Source organism: Pristiophorus japonicus, chromosome 5, assembly GCF_044704955.1.
Source record: "Pristiophorus japonicus isolate sPriJap1 chromosome 5, sPriJap1.hap1, whole genome shotgun sequence".
In the NCBI taxonomy this organism is placed as follows: Eukaryota; Metazoa; Chordata; class Chondrichthyes; family Pristiophoridae; genus Pristiophorus; species Pristiophorus japonicus.
Window position 1 is genome coordinate 286,783,217 of NC_091981.1, and position 18,587 is coordinate 286,801,803.

An 18,587-nucleotide genomic window follows, 5' to 3' on the forward strand; every position below is an offset into this window, starting at 1 on the left:
GGAGGCCACTTTGGCTCATCATGTCTGCACCGGCCAACAAAGAGCTATCCAGCCTAATCCCACTTTCCATCTCTAGGTCCGTAACCCTGTAGGTTACGACACTTCAATACACATCCAAGTACTTTTTAAATGTGCTGGTTTCTGCCTCTACCACCCTCTCAGGCAGTGAGTTCCAGACCCCCACCACCCTCTGGGTGAAGAAATTTCCCCTCATATCTCCTCTATACCTCTCTCCAATTACTTTAAATCTATGCCCCCTGGTTGTTGACCCGTCTGCCAAGGGAAACAAGTCCTTCCTATCCACTCTATCCAGATCTCTCATAATTTTACACACCTCAATCAGATCTCTCCCCTCAGCCTCCTAAGTTCCAAGAAAAACAAACCCAACATCTCCAATCTTTCCTCATAGTCAAAATTCTCCAGTCTCGGCAACATTCTTCTCTGCACCCTTTCCAGTGCAATCACATCTTTCCTGTAATGTGGTGACCAGAACTGCACACAGTACTCCAGCTGCAGCCTAACCAGTGTTTTATACAGTTCAAGCATAACCTCCCTGCTCTTGTATTCCATGCTTCGACTAATAAAGGCAAGTATTCCATATGTCGCCTTAACCACCTTATCTACCTGGCCTGCTACCTTCAGGGATCTGTGGACCTGCACTCCAAGGTCCTTTTGTTCCTCTCTTTCCATAACTACCCTAAAGGTGGTGCAGGCTCGAAGGGCCGAATGGCCAGCTCCTGCACCTATTTTCTAAATCTAACGGAATTATGATCACTAGCACCAAAATGCTCTCCCACTGATACCCCTTCAACCTGCCCTTCTTCAATCCCCAAAACTAAGTCCAGAACCGCCCCCTCCCTAGTTGGGCTGGTTACATACTGGCTTAAAAAGTTCTCCTGAATGCATTTAGGATCTATGGGCATGAACGCCAAGGTCCCTTTGTTCCTCTACACCTTTCAGTCTCGTACCATTTAATGTGTATTCCCTTGCCTTGTTAGCCCTCCCCAAATGCATTACCTCACACTTCTCCGGATTGAATTCCGGTTGCCACTGCTCTGCCCACCTGACCAGATCATTAATATCTTCCTGCAGTCCGCAGCTTTCTTCTTCATTATCAACCACACGGCCTATTTTTGTATCATCTGCAAACTTCTTAATCATACCCCCTACATTCAGCACATGTGCCACACTTGCTGAGATGGGGTGGTGTCCACATGGTGTGACTTCCCCCTGTCTCTCCCCCCCCCCCCGTCTAGTCACAACGTAAATTAGTCTCACCTCAACGCCGTGCTCAAATAACACACATGGATTCAATGTGAGATGGAGCCACACAGTAATAACCCAGTAAATTTCCGGAGATGAGGGGCTTGACTTATGAGGAAAGATTGAGTAGGTTGGGCCTGTACACATTGGAATTCAGAAGAATGAGAGGTGGTCTTATCATGACATATAAGATAATGAGGGGGCACGACAGGGTGGATGCAGAGAGGATATTTCCACTCATAGAGGAAATTAAAACTAGGGGTCATAGTCTCAGAATAAGGGGTTTCCCATTTAAAACTGAGATGAGGAGAAATTTCTTCTCTCAGAGGGTTGTAAATCTGTGGAATTCTCTGCCCCAGAGAGCTGTGGAGGCTGGGACATTGAATAAATCTAAGGCGGAGATAGATTTTTGAGCGATAAGGGAGTGAAGGGTTATGGGAAGCGGGCTGGGAAGTGGAGCTGAGTCCATGATCGGATCAGCCATGATCTTATTGAATGGCGGAGCAGGCTCGAGGGGCCAAATGGCGTACTCCTGCTCCTATTTCTTATGTAAAGTGCATCCTGTGGATAGTACACTCTGCAGCCATGGTGCACCAGTGGTGGAGGGAGTGAATGTTTAATCTAGTGGATTACTGCAGCTGTGGCAGATGGGATGTAAAGGGTTAAATTATAAGGACAGTTTACATAAACTTGGCTTGAACTCCCCTGAGTATAGAAGGTTGAGGGGTGATCTGATAAAAGGAGGGTAGATACAGAGAAACTATTTTCTCTGCTTGGGGGAATCCAGAACATGGGGACATAATCTTAATATTAGAATTGGATAAGTCACCAGGACCGGATGGGATGCATCCTAGGACCCTGAGTGAAGTGAAGAAAGAAATTGCGGAAGTACTGACCATAATCCTCCTTAGATATGGGGGTGGTGCCAGCGGACTGGAGCATTGCAAATTGACATCCTTGTTCAAAAAAGGGGTGTAAAGATAAACCAAGCAACTATAGGCCGGTCAGTGGGGAAGCTTTTAGAAACAATAATCAGAAACAAAATTAAAAGTCACTTGGACAAGTGTGGATTAATTAAGGAAAGCCAGCACAGATTTGTTAAAGGCAAATCGCGTTGAACCAACATGATTGAGTTTTTTGATGAGGTAACAGAGAAGTCAATGAAGGCAATGTGGTTGACGTGGTGTGCATGGATTTCCAAAAGGCGTTCGACAAAGTGCCACATAATAGGCCTGCCAGCAAATTTAAAGCCCATAAAATGGATACGAAATTGGCTAAGTGACAAGAAACAGAGCAGTGGTGAACGGTTGTTTTTCGAACTGGAGGAAGGTACACAGTAGTGTTCCCCAGGGATCGGTTCTAGGATCACTGCTTTTCTTGATATATATTAATGACTTGGATGTGGGTGTACAGGGCACAATTTCAAAACATGCAGATGACACAAAACTTGGAAGTATAGTGAACAGTGAGGAGAGTAATAGGCTTCAAGAGGACAGAGACAGGCTGATGGAATGGGCGGACACGTGTCAGATGAAATTTAACACAGAAAAGTGTGAAGTGATACATTTTGGTAGAAAGAATGAGAAGAGGAAATATTAAGTAAAGGGTACGATCCTAAAGGGAGTGCATGAACAGAGAGACCTGGGGGTATATGTGCACAAATTGTTGAAGGTGGAAGGGCAGGTTGAGAAAGCAGTTAAAAAAGCATACGGGATACTGGACTTCAAGAATAGAGGTCTCGAGTTCAAATTGTGGAAATTATGATGAACCTGTATAAAACACCGGTTCGGCCTCAACTGGAGTATTGTGTCCAATTCTGGGCACCACACTTTAGGAAGGATGTGAAGGCCTTAGAGAGGGTGCAGAAAAAATTTACAAGAACGATTCCAGGAATGAGGGAGCTCAGTTACGTGGATAGACTGGAGAAGCTGGGGTTGTTCTCCTTGGAGCAGAGAAGGTTGAGAGAAGATTTGATAGAGATGTTCAAAATCACGAGGAGTCTGGACAGAGTAGAGAGAGAGAAACTGTTCCCATTGGTGGAAGAGTCGAGAACCAGAGGACACAGATTTAAGGTGATTGGCAAAAGAACCAAAGGTGACATAAGAAAAAACTATTTTACGCAGCGAGTGGTTATGATCTGGAATGCACGGCTTGAAAGGGTTGTGGAGGCAGACTCAATCGCAGCTTTCAAAAGAGAGCTGGATAAGTACCTGAACAAAAAACATTTGCAGGGCCACGGGGAAAGGGCGGGGGAGTGGGACTAGCTGAAGTGCTCTTGCAGAAAGCCAGCATGGGCTCGACGGGCCGAATGGCCTCCTTCTGTGCTGTAACCATTCTATGGGCTAGAAATTCATTATAGCCCGGTTTGAGGCGGTGACACTGATTGGACGCTAACTTTAGCGCTGGCCGATGCTTACCACCTCCAACCGGGATATTCACTATTAGCGCCCCAAGAGGAGAGTGGAGCGCTAAGGGAAGAGTTCCACGGTACTCTCAGGGCACTATGGGGCAGTAACGCTGCAGGGATAATGAAGGTCGGGCGCTAGGAAACCAGCATCCTCGTGCCTAAAGGGGAGGTCAACTGGACCACCCGAAAAATGGGAGAAAATTGAAGGGAGCACTGGAGACATCAGCAGCAGTATGTCAGACCTCACGGAATCACAACAATGTTCAAAGATTTTACATTGAACACCCACCTACTCCGGCTTTATAATATCGCCTCTGGAGCTTCCACAGAATGCCTGCTCTCCTGGTTAGTGACAGCGCCAGGCGCTATGGCAGGTAAAAGGAGTGAAGTTCAGGATCACGGCGCTAACGTTGCATACTCATGATGTCACCAAGTGGGCGACGCTAGAGAGCGCAGCGCTAAACCGCCAATGACGTTCGCAGCAGGCACTAGCAGAGCGCCGCTCGGACGGTAAAAGCTTAGCGGCCCATCAGCGTCCATCTCACGCGCTAAGCGAACAAGTTTTTAGCCCCCAAAATCTCTGACATTCAAGTGCAAAATTCAGAAGTATTTTTCATACAATGGGTCATAGAAATTTGGAACTCTCTCCCCCAAAAGGCTGTGGATGTAGGGACAATTGGAGCTTTGAAGACTGAGGCTGATTCAGTTGGTACTGTGATGCCGATGCATTTAAGAGGATATGTAGATCCGGTGCGATCAAGTAGGGTGGGAGGAGACGCGTATGGAGCATAAACACCGGCATAGACCAGTTGGGCTGAGTGGCCTGTTTCAGTGCTGTAGACTCTATGGCCGGGAAATTCAATACCGCTGCGATGTGAGATAAGCCCACTCTCGATCAAAAAGTATCAGCGGCATGTCAACTTCGTGCTGCCTGCTAATTACCATCATTGTAGCGCACAGCCTAAGGGGAAATGTACTGCTGAGAGGCTGTGTGCTCAGCAGGATGCCAAAGTTTGCATTGCTGGAGCAAGGCCAGCTTCACTTAAGGCTAGCCTGCTCCTCTTAAAGGCAGTCTGCACCTCCTAAAGGTGAGCTGCCTTCTGCAGATAAAAGAAAATTAAAATTGCTTCAGCACTAAGCGGTCTGCACTTCTTAAAGGAAAGCTGCCACTGCTGATAAAAAAAATGCTTCAGCACTAATACAAATAGCTCAACAAGCCAGGGACAGATTACTCAGGGTCCCGCATTCAGCACTTGAGCTTTGTGCAGGGGTCAACACTAGAAGGGAGGTCCCCTACCCACAGGGGGCCAGGAGGCCCTTCAGAAAGGAGGATGTGGGACCAGACCATTGAGGCCGCCATTGCCAGCAGTGTTGCCACCAGGACCTAACTCTGGTGCCCAAAGAAGCTTCATGACCTCAGACGAGTAGTCAAGGTCAGTGTATTCATCTTCAAAAGCTGTCTGCTACCCAACTGCACCACTAGTATCACAAACTGCTCAATCAAACAGTACCCGCCCCCCCCCACCCCCCGCCATCACTTGCCTACCAACAATCTCTACCAAACATGAGGCACACCTCACATTCCTAGTTTCACCTCACCCCCTTGGAGGAGACGGTGCTGGCCATTCTTGGCAGGGGCATGGCTGAACCCTTAGCATGCAGCAGGGCTGAAAGGATAGAAGATATCAGTATCCTCATACGTTATCCTCCCTCTCATATCCCACATCCCCCCCTCATCCCATAACCTCTTCTGAATTACAGGCTGCACGTGGTGTAAGCATTCACCTCTTGCTTCCCCCCCCCCCGCACCCCCTCATCACAACCCTACCCTTGTGCTCGGCATTTCACACACCCAAGAAATCCAGCCTGCCCAGCCACTGATTGGCCAAGAAGAGGGAGAGGAGAGTGAAGAATAAGAATAAGAATTCTTATAAGACAAGATGACATGGCCAGTTCAACAATGTCTGTTGTGCTTTGTGTTTTGACAGCTCTTGGACATCTTAAGTGGCATTTTGTATTTAGTGCACTCAAAATAGTTATATCTCGTGATGTCACCAATGTTCCCTTTCATTTTTCAGGCCAACATCCCCAGCATCGAAGCACTGGCCACACTCGACCAGCTCTGTTGGGCGGGCCACATCTTCCGCATGCCTGACACACAAGACTCCCAAAGCAAGCGCTCTACTCGGAACTCCTACACGGCAAGCGAGCCCCAGGTGGGCAGAGGAAACGTTACAAGGACACCCTCAAAGCCTCCCTGGTAAAGTGCAACATCCCCACCGACACCTGGGAGTCCCTGGCCAAAGACCGCCCTAAGCGGAGGAAGTGCATCCGGGAGGGCGCTGAGCACCTCGAGTCTCGTCGCCGAGAGCATGCAGAAATCAAGCGCAGGCAGCGGAAGGAGCGTGCGGCAAACCAGACTCGCCACCCAACCTTTTCCTTCAACCACTGCCTGTCCCACCTGTGACAGAGACTGTAATTCCCGTATTGGACTGTTCAGTCACCTGAGAACTCACTTTTAGAGTGGAAGCAAGTCTTCCTCGATTTCGAGGGACTGCCTATGATGATGATAAATTTTTTGGGAGGGGTGTGGGCAGCCCCTTCAATATAGCGTGCATGCGTGGTTTTTCCTGGTTAAAAGCTGGTGCGCTGGTGAGTCGGCTGCACAGGAGCTTAGAGGGAATATTAATCATCACTCGATTTCCAGCAAATCAAAGTCATGTTACACAGCCATTTGCTGTGTCCCCCACTGAAAGTCAGCAGCCTTCCACCAGCCACTGCGTGACATCAGTAGGATAGGCAAAGGCACACACAAGGCAGTCACTAAGAGAATTCACAAGGGTGATTTTTTGATAAATCCAACTTTATCCATATATGCATCCAATAAGTAGGATTGGAAAGTTTGCTTTGTAGTGGCTTTTATTTCTGCATCGTGGCTAAAAGGACATTGCGATGGTCAGTAACGTAGGGAAGGTACGGTGTGGGACAAATATGGGGTACTGAAGTTGAATGTTCAGCCATGAACTCATTGAATGGCGGTGCAGGCTAGAAGGGCCGAATGGCCTACTCCTGCACCTATTTTCTATGTTTCTATGTAAAGGGGAATTGAGGATGTGGTCATTGGGACCGCAGGCGGATGATTCATCCCGGATATCCTGTCCAGCAAGGGACTGTTACATTCTTCATTCCACTTTCTCCCCCTCTGCTTCCTCCTCCTCCTCCCCCTCTCTCTGAGCTGCTTAGCCCCTTTGCTGCATCTGCTCCATGTCTCGCTGCAGCCCAAGGGGGACTGCAACTGGAGTCCCCCAGGACTGGGTGGTGTTCTCAGAGGCCTTCCTTTAAGAGCCAAAGCCTTGCAAACATCCAGCAGCACTCCCTGCACAATTTTTTTTTTTTTGTTTTGCGCCAAGCCAATAAAATGTAAAGAAATCAGAGGAAATGCAAAACTCTAGACGGACCAGAAACCTGTGTGATGTCCCTTTAACCAGCACTGTCAGCGGCTCCGCTTTACTGCTGTGCGCACGTTCATCCGTGAGTGGTTTAGGGAGGGCCGGATTGAGAGCAGCGATGTCCAAAATCCCAGATCGGGCCTCAGTTCATGACCTGGAGCATTTAAATATGGAAAGCGAGTGCAGGCAGCAGCATCGTTGGCAACCTGTCCAAAATGGCGGCCGACGGGTTCCGCGCCGGAAGCAGGCGGCCGCCATTTTTTCTTACAAACCAGCCTTAACAGTTGGCGCTAACGACTTCAATTTCCCAGCCTATGTCATCCTATATTTATCAGGGGGTATGGAGCTAAGGCACCATGTGGTAGATGCAGACTCGCTGAATTCCCTCAAGCGAAAGCTGGATTTGTTTCTGGCTGCGGCAGAGATCACCTTTTACAGAAGGTAGGTACTGCAGGGAATTCAAGGCCAGAATGATCGCCTCGACTAGTTTCGATCGCCTCAATGGGTCGGAGAGAAATTTCCCAGATTTTTTTCCCCCAGATTGGTCTGGGTTTTTCAACCTGTTTTTTGTTGCCTCTCCCAGAAGATCACATGGTTTGGGGTGGGGTGGAGTGTATATGTTGTGATACACAAGGTATCGCAGTTGTGTGGAACAGGCTCAATGGACCAGAGGGTCCGTCATTGTTCGTATCTTCGTAAAGAAGTTGAAGTGGAGAGTGAGCCATACTCTCATTGAGTGACAGAGCAGGCTCGAGGGGCTGAATGGCCTCCTTCTGCTCCTTATGTTCCCAAGACTGCATTTTAAAACTAACCCAGTTAAATGGATCAGGCTTGTAAGCTGCAATTGCCTCTGCAGAATAGTCTTGAAGGTGAGTAAGGACAGGCAGTAATCAATGAATCAGTGGATTGCTGTATTTGAACTATTATCCTCAGCATGTTGTTCTTTCACCTTGCACCATAGTCGCAGTACACCGGCTATCATGTAATTTTCTCTTCCCAACTACAGATCTTATGTGTCAAAAAAAAATCTGTGAATTTCGCTTATTCATTTCCTTTCTCTTTCGCACTTCTGATTGCTGCTTGTGGACAGATCTGGGTCACTGCGTGATGTCAGGAGGAATTTTCCGACCACACAACCGCTCTCCCGCACAAAACTCGGGCTTAAAGGAGGCCAAATGTTTGCTCCGTGGGCTGGATGGGAGTTACTGGGTAACTCAACAGCACGGTCGGACGAAGGTCTCCACCACTGGCCATCGCGGGTCCGTCCAATGGGAAATGAGTGTGGACGGTCTCAATCCTAATCCCTAGCGCTGGCGGTAAGTACATTTCCCTTAGAGTGGCCGGGGGGTGGGGGGGGGGGGGGGGGGGGTGGCGGAGGGAGGGTTAGTAATCAGAGGGCACTGATTTAAAATAATTGACAAAAATGCCAGGGGAGGAAATGAGGAGAAATTGTTTTACGCAGCGAGTTATTATGATCTGGAGCGTGTTGCCTGATAGGGCGTTAGAAGCAGATTCAATAGTAACTTTCAAAAGGGAATATAGACTTGAAACATAGAAAATAGGTGCAGGAGTAGGCCATTCGGCCCTTCGAGCCCTTCGAGGGAACAAAATTTGCACGGCTATGGGAAAAGAGATGGGGGGAGTGGGACTAATGGGACAGCTCTTTCAAAAAGCTGCCACAGGCAAGATGGGCCGAATGGCCTCCTTCTGTGCTGTATCATTCTATGAAGTGATGCAAACTTTATTCTTATTTTTCCTTCTTGCTTCCTCTGTCAGCCACATCCCAAGAACAGGGCCAGAGGGGGGGATGAGGAGAATGTTTTTTACGCAGCGAATTGTTGTGATCTGGAACACGCTGCCTGACAGGACAGTGGAAGCAGATTCAATAGTAACTTTCAAAAGGGATTTGGATAAATTGGAGAAAATGTGCGGGGCTATGGGTAAAGGGCAGGGGGGAGTGGGACTAATTGGCCCGACACGGTGGGCCCAATGGCCTCCTTCTGAGCTGTAAGATTCTATTGCAAAGGGGATGGAGTATAAAAGCAGGGAAGTCTTGCTACAGTTATACAGGGTATTGGTGAGGCCACACCTGGAATACTGCGTGCAGTTTTGGTTTCCATATTTAAGAAAGGATATACTTGCTTTGGAGGCAGTTCAGAGAAGGTTCACGAGGTTGATTCAGGAGATGAGGGGGTCGACTTATGAGGAAAGGTTGAGTAGGTTGGGCCTCTACTCATTGGAATTCAGAAGAATGAGAGGTGATCTTATCAAAACGTATACGATTATGAGGAGGCTTGACAAGGTGGATGCAGAGAGGATGTTTCCACTGATGGGGGAGACTAGAACTAGAGGGCATGATCTTAGAATAAGGAGCCGCCCATTTAAAACTGAGATGAGGAGGAATTTCTTCTCTCAATGATTTGTAAATCTGTGGAATTCACTGCCTCAGAGAACTGTGAAAGCTGGGACATTGAATAAATTTAAGACAGAGATCGACAGTTTCTTAACTGATAAGGGATTATGGGGAGTGGGTGGGGAAGTGGAGCTGAGTCCATGATCAGATCAGCCATGATCTTATTGAATGGTGGAGCAGACTCGAGGGGCCGAATGGCCTACTCCTGCTCCTATTTCTTATGTTCTTATGTTCTCATCTGCCGCTCTTCTTCGAGCAATTGGATGATTTATTTTACTTGCACCTGAGAGTCTGAAAAGAGCCTTTAGTGTTACGTCTCATCTGAAAGACGGCACAGCACTCCTTCACTACTGCATTGGAGTGTCAGCCTAGATTATGTGCCCAATATCTGGAGTGGGGTTTGAGTGCTATAATTGCGCCCAAGGGGAACAGTTTATCCCGATTTACCATATCAACCCCCATCATAATTTTCAACACTTCTATCAGATCTCCTAATTACTTTAGAATCATAGAATGATTACAGCACAGGAGGCCATTCGGCCCATCGAGCCCGTGCCAGCTCTCTGCAAGAGCACTTCAGCTAGTCCCACTCCTCCACCCTTTCCCCATAGCCCTACAAATTTTTCCCTTCAGATACTTATCCAACTCCCTTTTGAAAGATAAGATTGAGTCTGCCTCCACCACCCTGTCAGGCAGTGCATTGCAGATCTTAACCACTCACTGTGTAAAATATTTTTTTCTTACGTCGCCTTTGGTCCTTTTGCCAATCGCCTTAAATCTGTGCCCTCTGGTCCTCGACCCTGCCGCCAATGGGAACAGTTCCTCTCTATCTACTCGCTTTCTTTGTTATTGTGAAAAGAGCCCCAGTTTCTTTAGTCTCTGCTCACGACTGAAGCCTGGGTGTGGCCTTAGTAAATCTCTTCTGCACGCCAAAGTTCCATCCTGAAACAAGCAGGGGCCACATTATACCGGGTCCCAAGACATCACCGGAGGGTCCTCTGTGGTGCCGAGCTGCTTGAGCTAAAGGGGCAGGGGCATGGTCGGGGGAGCTTCGGACATTGGGCAGGTCGACTTTTGCCGGGCTAGAAGGAGCATTGATGATCTGCCTGGCTCCAGAAAAATTGCAACCAAAAAAAATTATTTTTGTTACGTTTGGAAGCGAGCTGCAGCAGCCAATTTAAGAGCCATTGGTTAGGCCGTTCTACGCCCGGCGGCACTCTGCCCAGTGGCACCTGTATCTTGGTCTTGCTGATTCCATCCATCTCCCTGGCAGCTGCCTGAAGCTGAACCAAACCATTCGCAACCTGGGTGTTATACTTGGCCCCAAGATGAGCTTCCCACCACTTTTATCATCTCCATCACCAAGACGGCCTACTTCCACCTTCAGAGCATCAACCGTCTCCGTCCCTGCCTCAGCTCATCTGCTGCTGAAATCCTCACCCATGCCTTAGTTACCTCCAGACTTGACTATTCCAACACAATCCTGGCCGGCCTCCCATCTTCCAACCCTGCATAAACTTGAGCTCTTCCAAAAATCTGCTGCCCATGTCCTAACTCGCACCAAGTCCCGTTCAGCCATCACCCCGAGTGCTCGCCGACCTCCATTGGCTACTGGCCCCAGCAGCAGCTCGATTTTAATAGCCTCATCCTTGTTTTCAAGTCCCTCTGTGGCCTTGCCCCCTCCTGCCTCCTGTACCAAGGCCTCCACTGAAAAGCAAACCCGTTCCAGCCGCATGTCCCAGAGGTCAAAGGTTGCGTTACCGTGGAAAAGCTACAGTGGTCAATATCACCGTCGCCAAAGAGAACCGCATCCTTAATAAAGACGGATACACCTCGGAGGATGAAGGTGATAAAGAGCTGGATGTGGATGTAATTTCTGGTGCAGTGCAGCCTCCTGGAAAGAAAGAAAAAGGTCAAGATGATTTAGAAATGAACTCTATACTTGGCATTACCCATTCACATATTTTTGATTTCCCTCATGGTTTTGGTCCACTGCCAGATTGGCTGAGTGGGCAGCACTCCAATCCTCTGAGTCAGAAGGTCATGGCTTCAAGCCCCACCCCAGAGTCGTGGCTCTGTAGTCTATGCTGATACTCCATTGCTGCATTGCTGGAGTAATGCAAGTGAGATATTAAACTGAAACCCTGTTGATTTAAAGACCCCATGGCACTATTCAAAGAAGAGCAGGGGAGTTATCCTATTTTTTCAGGCCAACATTTATCTCTCAACCGAAAATTGATTAACTCGTCATTTAATTCCCATGGGATCTTGCTGTGTACAATTTGGCTATCGTGTTTCCCTTTAAAATAAGAATTAAAACAATATTCCGCCGGTACTGCAAGTTACTATATTTTAATTTCCTTCTACAAAATAAAAAAATCACATTTGATTAACATACACGGAGATGTCATTTCAGTAATTCTGTTAGTTGCATATTTCAGCCCATACCAATAGGCTATTATCAAAAGTACTTCATTGGCTGTAAAGTGCTTTGGGACATCCTGAGATGGTGAAAGGCGCTATATAAATACAAGTTATTTATTTCTTTTCCCACATTTTTCCAACCTTGTTGGTGTTGGAACAGCGGGTCCTGACCCTACACCTTTGGTTTCTCTATTTAATATAATTTTGAACAAAGAGACTGACAGCATTACATTGTGGCTTCACAAACACTCGCAAGGTCAGTCTCAGCTGTTGTGAAACAGCTGGGCAGAGTCAAAAGGTGACAACTTAGCAAGATGCCCTTGTCGGCAATTTTGAAATAGCACAAACTGATTTATTGCATTTAAACGTTTCAGAAACTGTTTGCACAGGCAGGGGGCTTGGTAAGCAGTCGACACAGGTTACAAATAATTGGCAAAAGAGCCGGGAGGGAGATGAACAGAGTTTTTTTTAATGCAGAGAGTTGCTGTGATCTGGAACGCACTGCTTGAAAGGTTGGTGGCAACAGATTCAATAGCAACTTTCAATTAGCAATTGGATAAATACTTCAAAAAGGAGACATTTGCAGGGCTATGGGGAAAGAGTGAGGGGGTGGGGAGGAGTGGTGGGGGATTGGGATGAATCGGAGAGCTCTTTCACAATTCCGACACAGGCTCGATGGGCAGTGTGGCCTCCTTCTGTGCCATGGGATTTTATGACTCTACAATTTCGCATCATTCTGAACCTCAGGATGTCCCAACGCGTTGTAGAGCCAATGTTGAGGTGCAGTCACTGTTATAATGTAGGAAACACAACAGCCAATTTGTACACAGCAGGATCCCACGAAGAGCGTTGAGGTAAATGACCAGGTAATCTGCTTCTCCGTGATGTTGTTTGAAAGAAAAATATTGGCCCAGAACACCAGGGAGAAGCCCCCCGCTCTCTTCTTCAAATGGTGCCGTGGGATCTTTTACGTCCACTTGAGAGAGAGCAGACGGTTTAATGTCTCATTCGAAAAACAGCACCTCCGACAGTGCAGCGCTCCCTCAGTACTGCAGTGGGCCCGTCAGCCTGGATTTTGTGCTTAAGTCAAGGCGACGCAACCTGAAAGTTCACAAGCCTTGAGCAAGATCAGAGGCTAGAAAAACCTTTACTCATTTCCTCAAATGCTTCCTGATAGTGCCTGTGCCTGTTTAACGGGAGTGTTTATCATCGTCATCATAGGCAATCCCTCCAAATCGAGGAAGACTTGCTTCCACTCTAAAAGTGAGTTCTCAGGTGACTGAACAGTCCAATATGGGAATTACAGTCTCTGTCACAGGTGGGACAGACAGTGGCCGAGGGAGAGGGTGGGTGGGGAGCCTGGTTTGCCGCACGCTCCTTCCGCTGCATGTTCTCGGCGACGGGACTCGAGGTGCTCAGCGCCCTCCCGGATGCTCTTCCTCCACTTAGGGTGGTGTTTGGCCAGGGACTCCCAGGTGTCCCAGGTATATATACACATAGAAACAGTCATTAAATCTTACCACAGTCTACCTTTGGTGGCCATTATTTGGCAAAAAAATGTTTTTTTTTATGAGTCCAATGGATGTATTTAGGTAGTGGCTTCAGTGTGCAAACGTACCGAAAGATCAACAAGATCACCACAGCGACTGAAAGGATGACCAGCGACAGACTATAGCCCACGGTGTAGATTATCTTTATTGTGTCATAGTAATTCACCTGCGTTTAAAAACAAGCATCAGTCTGGTATCCAGCTCCACATAACAACAGCACACAAGGCCTCCAACTCTGGCCTCCTGCCCATCCCCGATTTTAATCGCTCCACCATTGGCGGCCGGGAAGAGCATGACTAGAGACCATCAATATAAGAGAGTCACCAAGAAATCCAACAGGGAATTCAGAAGAAACGTCTTTCCACAAAGAGTGGTGAGAATGTGGAACTCGCGACCACAGGGAGTGGTTGAGGCGAATAGTATGGATGCATTTAAGGGGAGGCTAGACAAGCATATGAGGGAGAAGGGAATAGAGGGTTATACTGATAGATTTAGGTGAGGAAAGACGGGAGGAGGCTCGAGTGGAGCATAAACGCCAGCTCGGACTGGTTGGGCCGAATGGCCGTTTCTCTGTCATATATCCGAGATAATCCTATGAGCTTTCAGCTGCCTAGGCCCTAACCTCTGGAATTCCCTCCCTAAACCTCACCGCCGCTCTACCTATCTCCTTAAAAACCTACCTCTTTGACCAAGCTTTTGGTCACCTGTCCTATTATGTGTCTCGCTGTCAAATTTTGCTTGATAATGCTCCTGTGAAGTGCCTTGGGACTTTTTACTATGTTCGGGGCATTATAGATATATATATATATAAATGTGTGTGCAAGTTGTTGTTGTAGTCTCCAGCCTCAGCAAAGCAAGGGAAAAATCCCATTTCAGGGATTCACGACTGAGATCTGTGTACAATGAAGCTCAAAATCAGTGCAATGCACCAGATCTTTGGATGCCCGGAAGGGTTGGGGTTTTGGGGGGGGAGGTGGGGGGGGGGTGGGTGGGCATGTCGGAGGACCTTCTTATGGATCTGCTCTTGGGCCTGGCCAAGATGGACATCTATAGGTCCAGGATGGACCCAGCACAAGGGGTGATTTCTCTGGGTGCCCTCTACTCTTCCGCAGTCTTAGATTAAAGATGTGTTACTGCAATTATATAGGGCCCTGATGAGACCACATCTGGAGTATTGTGTACAGTTTTGGTCTCCTGACTTAAGGAATGATATACTTCCCATAGAGGGAGTGGAAAGAAGATTCACCAGACCGATTCCTGGGACGGAGGGATTGTCCTATGGGGAGAGATTGAGTATACTAGGCCGATATTCTCTACAATTTAGAAGAGTGAGAGGTGATCTCAATGAAAGATAGAGAGATTAGAAAAGATTGAGAGGGAAAAATGGGAGGTAGAGTAGCTGTAACATAGTGGCAGTAGAAAAAAGTGACGCAGCTATCAGCAAAGCAGAAATAGAATCCATGTGGATAGAGATAAAAGATAATAAAGGATCAATCGCACTAATAGGTGTAGTCTGCAGACCACCTCATAGTGAAAGGGAGGTGGAGGAAGAAATATGCAGACAAATTAGGGAAATGAGTAAAACACATAGAATAATAATCATGGGGAATTTCAACTACCCAGATATTAATTGGACAGAACAGGTAGATAAAGGAATGGAGTTCCTATAATATGAACAGGACTTATTTCTAACCCAATATGTAAAAAGCCCAACAAGGGAGGATTCGCTATTAGATCTAATGGGGAATGGGGAATGAACCAGAGCAGATAAAAGATGTAAAAGTCGGGGAACATCTAGGCAATAGTGACCATAACATAATACATTTAAGATGATAATTGAGAAGGATAGAAGTATAACGAAAACCAAGGTAATAGATTGGAGAAAAGCTGATTTTGAGGGGCTGAGATTAGAAATTGGGAAAATAAAATGGGCAACAATAGTGGTAAAAAAATGATGTCGAGCAGCAATGGGAAATATTTAAAAAGGTGTTCAACTGAGCGCAGGAACAATATATTCCGCTAAAATGAAAGAACTAACTAAAGACTATTGAGACTCCATGGATGAATAAAGCCTTAAGGGGACAATTGAGGGTTAGGAAAGTGGCATACATTAAGTACATAGACAGCAGGGGAGTGCATGATAAGGGAGAATATGAAAAGATTAGGAGCGAAGTTAAAAAACATTTAGGAAGGCAAAGAGGAACTATAAAAATAAATTATCAAGGAACATAAAACAAAATAGTAAAATGTTTTACGGGCACATCAATAAAAAAAGAAGGTAGGGTTGGGAAGGGATAGACAGGATAATACCACAGGTAATGATAGAGAGATGTTAAATAATTATTTTGCTTCAGTATTTACCAGGGAGATAGAATAGGTGGATATGACATTGGATGATGTGATTTGTAATGAGATAAGAACATTTAAAATAAAAAGAGGGGATATATTATATAAATGAATCAACCACAAAGAGGATAAAACCCCTGGTCCAGATGGATTGCATCCACACATTTTAAAAGAATCTAGGGAAGAGATAGCAGAGGCATTACTACACATATTTAATAATTTGTTAGAAAAAGGTGTAGTGGCAGAGGACTGTTGGATAGCTAACGTAATACCTATATTTAAGACGGGGGATAGAACATGTCCAGAGAATTACAGACCCCCAGTCAGCTTAACATCAGTGGTAGGAAAAATAATGGAATCTCTACTGAAAGAGAAAATACAAGAATATCTAGAAACCAAAAATATAATAATGAATAGTCAGCATGAATTTTGAAAGGGAAATTCTTGCTTGACCAACCTTGTTGAATTTTTAGAGCAGGGCAATGCAGTAGATGTAATTTATCTAGATTTTCAAAAGGCCTTTGATAAGGTGCCCCATAACAGACTGATGAACAAGGTCAGAGAATGCAGAGTCAGGGGACAAGTAGTAGAATGGATAATTAGCTGGCTTCAAGACAGAAAGCAAAGAGTAGGGGTAAAGGGTAGCTATTCACAGTGGCAGAAGGCAGGTAGTGGTGTTCCACAAGGATCTGTGCTGCGACCACTGTTGTTCACAATTTATGTTAACGATTTCGACTTTGGAATCAAAAACACAAATTCTAAGTTTGCGGATGACACCAAATTGGGGGGATGGTCAATACTGAGCAGGACTGCAACAAATTACAGGAGGACATTAATAAACTTGAAGAATGGGCATGTAATTGGCAAATGAAGTTTAACACAGGTAAATGAGAGGTATTACATTTTGGTAGGAATAATAAGGAAGTCACTTGTTACTTGGAGGGTCTGAGTCCAGGTGAGGTAGGAAAATAAAGGGATCTCGGAGTACAAATACACAAATCGTTAAAACGTAGATAAGGAAAGGCAGGAGGAGGCTCGAATGGAGCATAAACGGCAGCATGGACTGGTTGGGCCGAATTGCTTATTTCAGTGTCGTATACCTATGTAATCCTATGTAATCCTAAGAAATATACAAAATTCTTACAGAGCTTGACAGTAGGCTCTTGAGTTAGTAGGTTCTCCCAGTTTTTCCTAGTAGAGGTGGATACAGGTGGTGCAGGTTTATGCAATGATGCAAAAAAAAACTGTGTATCGAAAGAGGTTGAAAATCCCGCTGTGTGATATTAGTAATGAATGCATTAGCACATTTGTGTGAAATTCATCTGCCTGCTATTTTAACAAAGGCATTAAGCAATTGGAAGGTCCAACTTGTAATAAAAAGGCAACATAGGTTTTGTTTGACATGATCAGTAGTAGCCATTGCCCAGAAATGGTAATTATGTAGAGAAAGGGTATGAAATGAAACCGTGAGATGCGACCCATTGCATGAAGGTATATAAAGCATTCGATCGCGATACTAATTTTATGATCCACTGACAGGGAGGATGTTTCCCCTAGCTGGGGAGTCTAGAACCAGGGGTCACAGTCTCAGAATAAGGGGTCGGCCACTTAGGACTGAGATGAGAAGAAATTTCTTCACTCAGAGGGTGGTGAATCTTTGGAATTCTCCCCCAGAGGGCTGTGGAGGTTCAGTCTTTGAGTCTATTCAAGACGGAGATCGATAGGTTTTTGGATATTAAGGGAATCAAGGGATATGGGGATAGCGCAGGAAAATGGAGTTGAGGTCGAAGATCAGCTATGATCGTATTGAATGGCGGGGCAGGCTCAAGGGGCCAATGGCCTACTCTTGCTCCTATTTCTTATGTTCTTATGTCTTGTCCGTGCCCTGGTGGCCCTGGAGAGTGAGCGCACGCGATATCCGCTTGAGGCCTTTCACCACCGTTGGGCACCGCAAGGACTGAGGCATTTGGTGGATGACCAGGAATAATATTATAATTTAGTCTTCTAAGTTTCCCCTTTGCTTAGTTGAAAGTTATTCAAGAAAATGAAAAAAAAAGCTCTGGAAAAAAAAGATCAAAATCTTTTCAGCGAACCAGTGACACTTGTTGGAAGGCGCGCAGATATCGATATCCCACGAGGACATGCTTGGGCCCAGCTGCGATGGTCAATTCACCTTCCGCCCAGGCTCACTAAATGAACAACGGCCACTTGGAATGAGACATCAGTGGGATCGCTGGTAAGATGTGGATTCTTACCTCAACATATGTAAACTAGAGGTGATCCACAACCCGGCTGCCCATGTCCTAACTCGCACCAAGTCCCGCTCACCCATCACCCCTGTGCTCACTGACCTACATTGGCTCCTGATTAAGCAACGCCTTGATTTCAGAATTATCATCCTTGTTTACAAATCCCTGCAGGGCCTAATCCCTCCCTACCTCTGTAATCTCTTCCAACCCCACAACCCCCCCCGAGATGGCTGCACTCCTCTAATTCTGCCCTCTTGAGCATCCCTGATTATAATCGCTCAACTAATGGTGGCCGTGCCTTCTGTTGCCTGGAACTCACTGCCTAAACCTCTTCGCCTCTCCACTTCTCTTTCCTCCTTCAAGACGCTCCTTAAAACTTGACTAAGTTTTTGATCACCTGCATTAATTTCTACTTGTGCAGCTCGGTGTCAAATTTTTCATCTCATAATACTCCTGTGAAGCACCTTGGGATGTTTCAGTATGTTA

General features: G+C 46.3%; 1 protein-coding gene across 1 annotated transcript in view; it reads right to left on the reverse strand.

Annotated features, from left to right (window-relative positions):
- Nucleotides 1–18,587, reverse strand: part of LOC139264167 (growth hormone-releasing hormone receptor-like) — a 111,428-nt gene that overhangs the window by 18,197 nt on the left and 74,644 nt on the right. The window contains exons 5-6 of the mRNA XM_070880253.1: nt 13,575–13,672; nt 11,294–11,426 (exon numbers count right to left, since the gene is read on the reverse strand). Of these exons, the coding sequence (XP_070736354.1) occupies nt 11,294–11,426; nt 13,575–13,672 (231 nt within the window). The remainder of the gene's footprint in view (nt 1–11,293; nt 11,427–13,574; nt 13,673–18,587) is intronic.